This window comes from Pantherophis guttatus, chromosome 1 (genome assembly GCF_059756535.1).
Source record: "Pantherophis guttatus breed Tessera chromosome 1, ASM5975653v1, whole genome shotgun sequence".
NCBI classification, from domain to species: Eukaryota; Metazoa; Chordata; class Lepidosauria; order Squamata; family Colubridae; genus Pantherophis; species Pantherophis guttatus.
This window is the reverse complement of record NC_142063.1, coordinates 146678395-146691019: the sequence shown is the minus strand read 5'-3', so window position 1 is coordinate 146691019 and position 12625 is coordinate 146678395. Positions and strand designations below refer to the sequence as shown.

The following is a 12625-nucleotide window of genomic DNA, read 5'->3' as shown; positions in this document are numbered from 1 at the left end:
TGGGGTTAGGCTTATATTGGGCGCACATATAAAAATCAAGCTAGGACTTACTTTCTGAGTAGGTCATATTTTCAGGGAAATACTGTATTCTTTTTCCACTGCTGTAATTTGTATAAATGAGTTCCATATTTCATTATACAAAGTCCATATAAAGTCTATGTCTATAGGCAATTGCCCCATTGGTGGCAAATGCTATCAGGTTTTCAATCCATTGAATGAATGAGGCCATTCATTTATCTTCCAGTACTACAATATCAGTATTTTGGCCATAGTAAGGGCACAGAGAATCAATTTACATTCTCCAGTTTTCAGATTCCATGTACATAGTACTTCAAGAGAAAAATTACATACTCTGAAAAATTTAACTTTTGTCAACCTATCATATTTATATAGCCTAACACTTCCTCCCCAAATTTAGTTAGTATAGGACATTGTAAAAATAGGTGTTTTAAAGAAGCATTACCCTTATTACAACTCCAATAAAATCCTGTCTTACACAGACCTTTTCTGTACAAATGTAATAGAGTCCAATATATTCTAAATATTATTTTTTGTTGTTTAAGTTGTAGTTTAAGGTACATTGACATTTTTGCTATAGAAGTTAAAATACTATTGTCTAAGCAATATAGAAACCTCTAATTCTTTATTCAACTAATTTCTTAGCATGTGCATATCAAATTGATTTATCTATAAATAATAGAAATCATACAGTTGAATTTCAAATACAAATGAAAATATTTATAAAAACTAATAATAGGTTCTTTAATTTTAAAGAATTTAACAAGTTCTAGTATGTCAGGTGACTCAGAAGTTAAAAATGTGCTGGTTCAAACAAAATTGCTAACAAATGCTGTAGCTATTAATATTACTATTGAGTTATATCTGAAAGATGATATTTTTATTTATAAAATGATAATAAGGGTGGGAAATATATAAAATAAATAATTTATCTCTTAACACAGCATTGGTTAAAAAAATCATCTTCATCATTTATCAGTTGTTCCAAAATCAATATCCTTGCTTCCATCCATTTTTTCTGTATCACTATCTTTTTCTCAATTTTTAAAGTTCAATTTCCACATAATGTCAAATTAACATGGAAAAAGAAATCAAATCTTTTTTTTAAGTCAACATTTCTTTCCATAACTTTCTAACTTGACCTAATTGTTTTCAGAGACACTAGAGTTCTAGTATATTTGATCCTAAAATTGTACATCGAACCAAGATGTTATGTATATATATTCAAAAGTTGCCCAAATCAGAAAATTAACACTAATTGTTGGCTTTCAGTATTTAATACTTGACAATAATTAAGTGTGATGATATAGCTCCAGATTTGGTAAACCAAACCTAAAACATTGATAATTGCATTTTCTGTGAATGTAATTCTTGTAATCAAAAAACCCCATAAAAGTGCCTAAACAAGGAATTGATTTTCTGAAAATAGTTTCCAGATATTTGAAACTCCTCTCAAAATATGGGAATAATACTCATTGTGAGAGCATTCACCTTTGTCCAAAGATTGAGATTTAATGACTCCCATCTATTGATATCTTAAGAAACCTCTATATGTTTTATTTGTATTACATGTTACTAACTGGGTTATATTTTTTGATATGCACCTACCTAGATATTGAAAGGATTTGGTACAAATGCTGAACTGATATATGACTGATATATGACCACAGCTGCAATATAAGGATATCTGCAAGAGGGATCTAAAGGCCTTGGGAATGGACATTAATGACTGGGAAACCTTGGCCTCTGATCATTCAGCTTGGAGGCTAAAGACGCAGTCCCGGAACCAGCAAAATCTGGGGGCTGGGCAGGGGACAGAATGTATCTGCCCTCAGTGTGGAAGGGATTGCCACTTTCAAATTGGCCTTTTTAGTCACACCAGATGTTGTTTTAGGACCTCTTTCCAGAGCACGATATCATAGCCTTTCAAGACTGAAGGTTGCCAATGACATGATTGGGTACCCCCAGTTTCACCAATTGGCAACAATTTCAATTTGGACCAATTAATAGAGCATCCTGCTATTTTATTGAATGCATCTATCAATTGCATTAATCCTGAAATAGTAGTGGGAGGCTTAGAAATAAACAAAATAATGCAATTTACAAATAAAACCAATTAATATTCTATTGAGTTATTGTTGCCATCTTGACTTTATGGACTGCCCTTACCTGCAAGTGAATTCTTTCACCAGTTTAATCCTAATATGCAAATATTTATTTTCTTCCCAACAGACTTTATAACAACTTTACTCCCCAGTCTGCCCCCAAAGATTTGGATTGGTTTACGTTCCCAAGTGCATATGCATGTAAGCAAGTGGACTGATGGCAGTGATTTAGATTACATCAATTTCCATCCTTTGCTTCAAGGAAGGCTAAGAAAAATTCAGTTTGATGTGAGTTGTTGATACTGTTTTTATACTGTAGGTTTTCCTTGTAATTTATTTAAAGCAGAAATTTTTTTTGCTTTTACTAATTTAAGATAGAGGAGAAATGGGAAGTTGAAAATAGAAAAGTATATCCTATCCATTTTGAATATATTGTTTGTAGTTGGATGGCTTCTTCAGAAATTTAGTTATAAGATTGGATCATTTATATTATGTTAAATATTGCTCATGAATTAACTAGGGCATCTTTTGGAAACTTCACACTAGTTTCCAGTGGCTGGGTTGGAAAAGTCCAGCAGTGGGAGAGAAATCTTGAAATCAGCTGTTCTACCAAGCTAGTGTCCAGTGTGAACACCTGGATGCTCTCATATCACCTATTGTAGACAAAATCTCATGCGGGATCCTGGTTATCAGTCACATATATTGTTGGGCAACATTACGTAGCCAAAAGGGGTACTTTTTGCGTACTCACTTTTCCTTGGCTTATAAGAACATACAATGGATGCCCCTCTTCTCGCTGAGAAGGAGCCAAGGGGAGGTGCAGGGGCTATATGTTTTTGCTTGATAAAGAAAAGTTGGAACCAGGCCCCTGGCTGCTGTTTCCTGCTTGGGATGCAGTTATACAATCAGTGTTTCATATCCCTTCAGGTTTTCAGTTGGTAAACGGTGCCAATTCTCACTCCATCAAAGCTTTTTCTTCCTGATTGTTGCCCATAGCAGGCAGGCAGGTCATTACATTACTTCATTAATTAGTTAAAATTGTCCAGTAACAATGGAATGGGAGATGGAACATTTCTAGAATATGGAATGTATTATTTTGAATTTAGAATATTCAAAATTGCTGTTCGTTTTGATTTCAACATACTTTCCACAGCACTACTAGGTAGAACATTAAACTGCAATAACCTTAAAAACAAAAAAAACAAAAAATAAAAAATAAAAACCAAGACCCTGATCTCATTCCAGTAGCTATGTTAGAATGCAGAAGGTATGAGTATGCTGGCAAGCCCATTTTTCACATGCGAGAGCTAGATGTATAATTTAGCAATACCTCCAAACATCACTGTTTAATATGATTGTATCAAGGATTTCAATCATATTTGTTTATGGGACATGCCAGCACTGATAATATGTCATATTTCTTCCCCTTCCCCCCCCCCCCACAGGTATTTAATGAGGAAGAGAGTAACCAGTGTGGTATTTTGCTCAATAATCCCAAAGCTCACGTAGGAACTTGGAATTTTACTTCTTGTGCTAATACTTTGCCTTTGGCCATATGTCAGAAGCATCCAGGTACGTGAAGTGGAAAAATACAAGTTTGAAATACGAGCTTTTCATTAAGTGGCATTTTAGATGACCAGATAGCACAATCAGCACATGAAGTATTTAATATTAAAAGATCCACTTGTAAATCTCTTGACCTTGTTGGATCAGCATTAGGGAGCTGGATGGTAAAGATCTAAAAAAAAATTAAAAAATAGCTCACTTTCTGTGGTAAGATTTAATTACTTTAAAAGTAATTCCCAAATTAAATTTTATCTTGGCTAAAAGCTATTATGTAATACTGTACTACTGGCTTTCCATGCAATGTTTTACTTTTGAAAGCTTCCTGGTACAATCTTGAATGTCACCTTCTTGGAGGAAGGAGAAATATTCTTCCTCTTATGCCCAAAAGAAATGCTTTTTAGGATATGCTTGTCACTAGATATCCTTTATATGTATTTAAATTTGTTTCTAGGAAAATCAGACTGATTAATCTGGTTCATTGGCTTTGGATATCAGTTGGATTGATTTAAGTGATTCATTGAGATTCAGCATTGCAGTCCTAATCTTACTAAAATTCAATCAGTCTTCAGTCAGAACTGAAGAAGCTTCTTGGATGAGAAGCAAAACGTCTTCAAAGAAAAACAAAGACCAGTTGCGTTTGCACCTTTGGGACAACCATGACCTAGATGACTGAAAATCTCCATAGACACTATTTTTATTAAGTTGCCCAAAATACAATGTGCTCCAAAATGTATTTGGAAGTTAAAGATCTATTCCCTGAAGGCAAAATGCTGCTCTTGAAAATAAAATTCTTTATTGTATATTACTTCGTTCCTTCTCAACTGCTTATTCTTCTTCTGTAGATCCTGTAGAAAACCAGACAATACACGTGCCTGAACTTACCATGAAATACCTAAATGTCACCTATACCCTAATTTTGAAGAAACTGACCTGGTTTGATGCCCAGGAAGAATGCCTGCAGAACAATATGAGGCTGGTTAGCATTACAGAACCATATCAACAGGCTTTTCTTGGTTCTCAGGTGGCTCTCCATAACAACCAGCTCTGGATTGGGCTCTCTAGCTATGATGTAAGGTTCTGCTTTCCCTCTCAAATTTATTCTTGAAATAAAAAACATTGGACGAGTGATAAAATGATCAAATATATTTTAAATAATACCTGCAAAATGTGAGCATTGTGGCTACTGAGAGTGCTGAAATATGTTGCAGATACATGTCTCATGAATATCTTTTTAGAATGTCTCAACGATGGTGGTAAATTCTTTTTGCTCCTTTAAATAGTGTCTACAGTGCATTTTTTTTAAAAAGGAGGAAAAAAGACCACACTTTCAAATCCAGCATCATGGGAATGTCCACATTGCTCAAGAACAATTTTACCCAGTCAGTTAAATATTTCATATCTCAAATTTCTGTAAAGCCTTAATATTTTGAGCTTTCCAACCAGCATAACTATTGGCCATGCTTCCTGGGTGGAGATTGAAATCCAGTGCTACTATAAATCATCAGGTAGAGAGGAGCGTACCTTTCTATGTGAAGCTGCTGGATAAGGTTATCTGCCAGTTTGGGGTTCAATATCATTAATATGCTTATGATACCCAGTTACCTCCCTCAACCCCAGATCAGCTAAGTGAGACTGTTGGAGTCCTATGTCAAATGCTTGGAGGCTGTTCAGGCCTGGATGGGAAGAAGAAAACTCCCAACTCAATCCTATAAGGCTGAATGGCTTGGATATTAGAGCCTCTTTCCCATTTATACTCAGTGTTTCCTGGTGCTCAAACTGCTATTCCACTTGTGCTCATTCTGGATCAGGAAGCCCTTTAGACCAGTGGTTCTCAACCTTCCTAATGCCGCTACCCTTTAATACAGTTCTTCATGTTGTGGTGACCCCCAACCATAAAATTATTCCTAAAACAATTGAAAATATGAGTTTTACGATGGTCTTAGGTGACCCCTGTGAAAGGGTCGTTTGACCCCCAAAGGGGTTACGACCCACAGGTTGAGAACCACTGCTTTAGACAGTCACCTCATGGCTTGATTACTGCAATGCACTGTTCAGGGGGCTGCCATTGAAAACTATTCAGAAGCTTCACTTGTTCCAGAATGCAAAAACATGGACAGTGATGGGCATGTCTTGCTATGTCCATTTAATACTTTTGCTTCATGCATTGGGATGGTTGCCAGGATGTCTGGCAATATTGTATCCTTATGTTGGCTTCAGGATGTCAAAACAGTATTGGCCAACTCCGGGTTCCTATGATTAAATAGTGGCATCTATGGAGACCCAGGAAGTACGCCTTCTCTGTTGTGATACCTGCCTTCTGGAATGAGATTCCACAAAAAATATGTGGATTCCACCCTGTTGACAATCTGTGAGCTCTTGGAGACTTGGTGGTTCTTCGAGGCTTGAGTTAAGATGGATGGAACCCTCGTCAGAAGTGCTTTTCACTCTACTTTTTGTATTAAGCAACAGGATTACAAACTTGTTTTGTCTTGTATTGCATTTTTAGTGCATATTTTACTGTGAGTTGGTTTGGTGTCAGCCATTGTCTAAACTGAAATAAATACCAATAATTGCAATTTGATGTATATAGTAAGGAGGTGCAAATCAGCTAAAAATCTGGTTTTTTTCCAAGATTTGATGGTGGTAGGATTTAAATCAAATTTGAGATTTAAGATTCAAAAGCAACACTATTTGATTTGAATTGTTTTGAGATTCTGTTCAGAATCTGCTCGGAGACTAAAATGGAGAAACACCAGAGGACTGCATGTGCTTCCTTTTTGGGCAGAATGCATAGCAAATAAAAGGGATGTTTAACTTCTTAGACATTTGTATTAAAAATGGCAAAGTTTATGCTGCATCACTTTAAGGTTTTAATTTCATACTGGAAATATTTCCCCCTTTTTTTAAGAGATCATAGGGAAGACGAAAAAATAACCAGCTTTCATATTATTCAGTCTATGTGAGAGAGTGTTGAACAATGCAGGAAGTATCATATTCCATCTTAAATATAAAAACTTCCAAAAACAATTAATCTCTTACTAAGTTCACAAAGTCCACTGACCCCTGAGTTCTTGTTTTTCTAAGCTACCAATTTAGCAAAGTTGACCTTCCTATTTTTATTGTATTTTCCCTGGTGTCCATTCTGAAAACCACTTGCTTGAATTTTAAGTTCATTATTTCTTGTCCTAGCTTCTGGAACAGGTTAATAGTTTGTTTTATGCAGCTAATCTTTCTACTTTCTGACGTTTCTAGGATGGAGAACATTATCACTGGACAGACAAAAAATACATTAGTTTCAGTCGTTGGTCTGAAGAAGACAAAGATTTGGTTGATGACTGTGTATATTTGGACACGGATGGATTTTGGAAAACATCTGAATGTAATACAGAAAAAACAGGAGCAATATGCTACTTACCCAGAAGTAAGGCTTCTTTTAATTACTATATGTCATGAGTCTACAGTTTTGCATTGAAAATGGTTTTGAAAATATTTTAGGTCCGTAAAGTAGAAATGAAAATATAGGTATAGTTATACAAAAATATAGAAAATAAACTACTATGTATTATATATGTATAGGTAGTCCTCGACTTACAACCACAACTGAGCCCAAAATTTCTGTTTCTAAGCAAGACATTTTTAGTTTTACTCCATTTTTTTTAGTTTTACTCCATTTTACAATCTTTCTTGCCTCACTTGTTAAGTGAATCACTGCAGGTGTTAAGTTGGTAATACCATCGTTAAGTGAATCTGGCTTTCCCATTGACTTTGCTTATCAGAAGGTTGCGAAAGGGAATCAATCATATGACCCTAGGAGAATGCAACTGTCATAGATATGAACCAGTTGCCAAGCTTCTGAAAACTACCGTATTTTCCGGCGTATAAGACGACTGGGCGTATAAGACGACCCCCTACTTTTCCTGTTAAAATATAGGGTTTGGGCTATACTCGCCGTATAAGACTACCCCTCTTCCAACGCACACCAAATAAAAATTAAAAAACATCAGATTTGATTTCAATATGGTAATTTTAATTCAAATGCTTATGACACGCAGGTACTTAGCAGGAAAACTGTCACTTATAAACATAAGGCTGTTTGTCATCAAACATGTCAACATAAAACAGTGCAATTGGATTAAACTTTTCCTAATTCACTCTAAAGCTGAAAGGAAGGATAAGACAATAAACCCATGGGAGCTGCCATGCTGTTTGTTTTCTAAGCTGTCAACCAAACTGGAACTGATGATGATAGGAGGAAGATAACAAACAATAGAGAGCCAGTGCCGGGCAAGTCCCTGGCGAGTCAGTAACGCCCATCATAACTGCAAGCTATTTTTACAGGTTTTGCTGGCGTGACAGTTTCCCTTTAAAAGCCTTCAAAATCCTCCTGTTCGTCATCTGATATCATAAGTACATCAAGGACATCTTGTGATACATTTGTAAGGCAGTCATCATATGGATCTAATTCCGTATCAGATGGTGTGGTCTCAGCTTCGGCTTCCTCTTCATCTTGCCACAAGTAGTCGTCCTCCATACCATCTAATGAATTTGATATGCCACACTTCTTGAAAGACTTGATTACTGTTTCTGCATCAATATCATTCCAGGCTTTTATGACAAACTTGCACAAAACATCCAACTGTGGAGCACGCATGTTTCCTCCTTTTGTGAATGACTTTTCACCGCTAACCATCCACTCATTCCACTGTTCTCGAATGCGATCTTTAAATGGCTTGTTTAGGCACACATCCAGTGGCTGTACCAACGATGTCAATCCTGCAGGAATAACTGCCGCATCTGTGTTTATTCTTGCAAGCCTTTGCTTGGTGCTGGGAGTTAAATGAGCCCTGAACATATCCCACACCAGTAGACTACGTTTTTGAATAAGTCCACCTGGTCGCCTGCTCCATATATTATCAAGCCATAGCTTTACCCCTTCTTCATCCATCCAGCCTTTTTCATTCACATGTACAAAACAACCAACAGGGAACTTTAGTTTCGGCATTGTTTTTCTTTTAAAAATAATCATTGGTCTCAGTTTGGAGCCATCAGCTGTGCATGCTAGTACCACTGTAAAACTGGACTTCTCATGTCCTGTTGTTTTAATTAAAATTGTTTTTTCACCTTTTGGATGGACAGTTTTATTTCCAATCATATCAAAATTCATTGGAGTTTCATCCATATTTCCGATACTACTTAACGCATAGCCATGTTTCTTGCGCTGTTTTATTACATATCGATGGAAACTATTTACTTTGGCATCAAGATCTGCAGGTAATTTTTGTGCAATTTTTGTCTTTTGCCTCAGAACCAAATTATGCCTTTCCAAGAATCTAGTACACCAGGATACAGTGGCCTTAAATCTGTTGCTGTGATCTGGGTTAGATTTGGCCCACTGAAGTGCAAACAAACGTATTTTATTTCGTGTAACTACATAACCGTTTTGGCGATGCTCATTCACCATGTCTGCTACATGTTTTTCGAGTTCTGGCCAATGTGGGGTGCCTCTTCTTAATGCACACTTACCCCTTGGCATACTCTTTAATGCTTTTACATTTGCTTTCCAGTCCCGAACCATCTTTTCTGTTACTCCATATTGTCTTGCAGCAGCACAGTTATTATGTTCCATGGCAAAGTTTACAACTTTAAGTTTAAAACTGGCTTCATATTTCTTTCTTCTTGCTGGTGGAGCCATGATGGGGTCTTGACTGTTATATTTGTATACTATACTGTATGTACTGTTGCTGTACTGTATGTATTGTTGCTGTACTGTAGAGAAAGGTAATGGGCTACGCTATGTGTAGTGGCAAGAGGGCTATTTTGTACCAGGTTTTTTTCCTTCACCCATGCAGCCTTGTCGAGATCCGCACAGCTTCATGAATCTGAATTGCTGGCACTGACTGATGACGCTACGGAAGCGCCGACAACATTGACAGGAAGCTGTGCCGATCTAGTCAAGGCTGCATGCTGCTGAATGCTGGAACCAGCTGGTTGCTGAGCGGAGCTTCTCCCAGGCATCTAGGGGGATATTACCCACGCTCCGACTTCCCCAGCTGATCCCCACTGATGGCGAGCCCCACCGGTCTGGGGAAGTCAGAGCGTCGGTAATATCCCCCTAGATGCCTGGGGAAAGCTCCGCTCAGCAACCAGCTGGTTCCAGCATTCCAAGGCGATTCCAAGGAGGTCCACGGTGAAAGCGGCGCCGCGGTCGACCTGGGCCAGCGCCTTGCACACCTGGCTCTGCGTCTCCATTATGAGAAGCCACATGCGACTTCACATGTCTCCGCCCAGTCGCGCAGCTCTCGCAATCCGCTCACCGGAGGAGCCATGAAGTGCCGCACCGCCTTGCCAGATCTTCCTTGTCCTCCTTTCCCCACAGCTTTTCCCGTTGTAATTGCTGCTGCTGCTACCGCCGAGGCTGCTCCTTCATCTCCGCCCACCGCACCAGACCCAGCCCGGCCAGCACCGCCGTGGCTCCCGCAGTCCAAGCGGATCGGCGCCTGGGCTCGCAGGCGAAGGGTGGGAGTGCGCAGCGATCGACGCCGATCGCTGACACCCACCATCGCCCCAACGGGAAGAACCGCCCAGCAGCGATTCCAAGGAATCGAACATCCTGGAGCAGCGCAGGCCGGCCCGGAGGCTTAAACCCCGGGAGCCCAGGTGCCAAACCCCGCACAGCAGAAAAGACATGATAGCCGGTGCCCAGTTCCTTCTGCAGCCATCTGAATCAGCGCCCGGGCTTGCAGGCGAAGGGTGGGAGTGCGCAGCGCACTTTCCTGGCTTGGCGCCGATCCGGACGGCTGCAGAAGGAACTGGGCACCGGCTGTCATGTCTTTTCTGCTGTGCGGGGTTCAGCACCTGGGCTTTAAGCCTCTGGGCCAGCCCGTGCTGCTCCAGGATGTTCGCTTCGGGCTCCTTGGAATCGCTGCTGGGCGGTTCTTCCCGTTGGGGCGATGGTGGGTGGCTGCGAGCCTGGAAGAGGTGGTGAAATGCAGAGCAATACCTCGTGGGGAAGGAGTCCGCCGTGGCTCCCGCAGTCCACTCACCATCGCCCCAACGGGAAGAACCGCCCGGTAGCAATTCCAAGGAGCCCGAAGCGAACATCCTGGAGCAGCACGGGCTGGCCCAGAGGCTTAAAGCCCAGGTGCCGAACCCTGCACAGCAGAAAAGACATGACAGCCGGTGCCCAGTTACTTCTGCAGCCGTCCGGATCAGCGCCAAGCCAGGAAAGTGCGCTGCGCACTCCCACCCTTCGCCTGCGAGCCCGGGCGCTGATCCGGATGGCTGCAGAAGGAACTGGGCACCGGCTGTCATGTCTTTTCTGCTGTGCGGGGTTTGGCACCTGGGCTCCCGGGGTTTAAGCCTCCGGGCCGGCCTGCGCTGCTCCAGGATGTTCGCTTCGGGCTCCTTGGAATCACTGCCGGGCGGTTCATCCCGTTGGGGCGATGGTGAGTGGACTGCGGGAGCCACGGCGGACTCCTTCCCCACGAGGTATTGCTCTGCATTTCACCACCTCTTCCAGGCTCGCAGCCACCCACCATCGCCCCAACGGGAAGAACCGCCCAGCAGCGATTCCAAGGAGCCCGAAGCGAACATCCTGGAGCAGCACGGGCTGGCCCAGAGGCTTAAAGCCCAGGTGCTGAACCCCGCACAGCAGAAAAGACATGACAGCCGGTGCCCAGTTCCTTCTGCAGCCGTCCGGATCGGCGCCAAGCCAGGAAAGTGCGCTGCGCACTCCCACCCTTCGCCTGCAAGCCCGGGCGCTGATTCAGATGGCTGCAGAAGGAACTGGGCACCGGCTATCATGTCTTTTCTGCTGTGCGGGGTTTGGCACCTGGGCTCCCGGGGTTTAAGCCTCCGGGCCGGCCTGCGCTGCTCCAGGATGTTCGCTTCGGGCTCCTTGGAATCACTGCCGGGCGGTTCTTCCCGTTGGGGCGATGGTGAGTGGACTGCGGGAGCCACGGCGGACTCCTTCCCCACGAGGTATTGCTCTGCATTTCACCACCTCTTCCAGGCTCGCAGCCACCCACCATCGCCCCAACGGGAAGAACCGCCCAGCAGCGATTCCAAGGAGCCCGAAGCGAACATCCTGGAGCAGCACGGGCTGGCCCAGAGGCTTAAAGCCCAGGTGCTGAACCCCGCACAGCAGAAAAGACATGACAGCCGGTGCCCAGTTCCTTCTGCAGCCGTCCGGATCGGCGCCAAGCCAGGAAAGTGCGCTGCGCACTCCCACCCTTCGCCTGCAAGCCCGGGCGCTGATTCAGATGGCTGCAGAAGGAACTGGGCACCGGCTATCATGTCTTTTCTGCTGTGCGGGGTTTGGCACCTGGGCTCCCGGGGTTTAAGCCTCCGGGCCGGCCTGCGCTGCTCCAGGATGTTCGATTCCTTGGAATCGCTGCTGGGCGGTTCTTCCCGTTGGGGCGATGGTGGGTGTCAGCGATCGGCGTCGATCGCTGCGCACTCCCACCCTTCGCCTGCGAGCCCAGGCGCCGATCCGCTTGGACTGCGGGAGCCACGGCGGTGCTGGCCGGGCTGGGTCTGGTGCGGTGGGCGGAGATGAAGGAGCAGCCTCGGCGGTAGCAGCAGCAGCAATTACAACGGGAAAAGCTGTGGGGAAAGGAGGACAAGGAAGATCTGGCAAGGCGGTGCGGCACTTCATGGCTCCTCCGGTGAGCGGATTGCGAGAGCTGCGCGACTGGGCGGAGACATGCGAAGTCGCATGGGGCTTCTCATAATGGAGACGCAGAGCCAGGTGTGCAAGGCGCTGGCCCAGGTCGACCGCGGAGCCACTTTCACCGTGGACTGCTGGGAAAGGAAGGAAGGTGACCCGAATTCCGGGGTAGAGTGGGGACGCATTCCTTTCTCGTGGGCTCTGCACTGCCTGGCACCTCTTGTAGGTTGGAACTCAATGTTGCCGACGCTCCCAAAGTGTCAACGGT

The 12625-nt window shown here is 42.9% G+C and overlaps 1 protein-coding gene across 2 annotated transcripts in view; it reads left to right on the top strand.

Moving 5' to 3' along the window:
* The window catches only part of LY75 (lymphocyte antigen 75), an 81679-nt gene that overhangs the window by 49741 nt on the left and 19313 nt on the right, over positions 1 to 12625 (top strand). For both annotated transcript variants that reach the window (XM_060687986.2, XM_087881964.1), the window contains exons 23-26: positions 2251 to 2411; positions 3569 to 3695; positions 4532 to 4758; positions 6942 to 7110. In XM_060687986.2, the coding sequence (XP_060543969.2) occupies positions 2251 to 2411; positions 3569 to 3695; positions 4532 to 4758; positions 6942 to 7110 (684 nt within the window). The remainder of the gene's footprint in view (positions 1 to 2250; positions 2412 to 3568; positions 3696 to 4531; positions 4759 to 6941; positions 7111 to 12625) is intronic.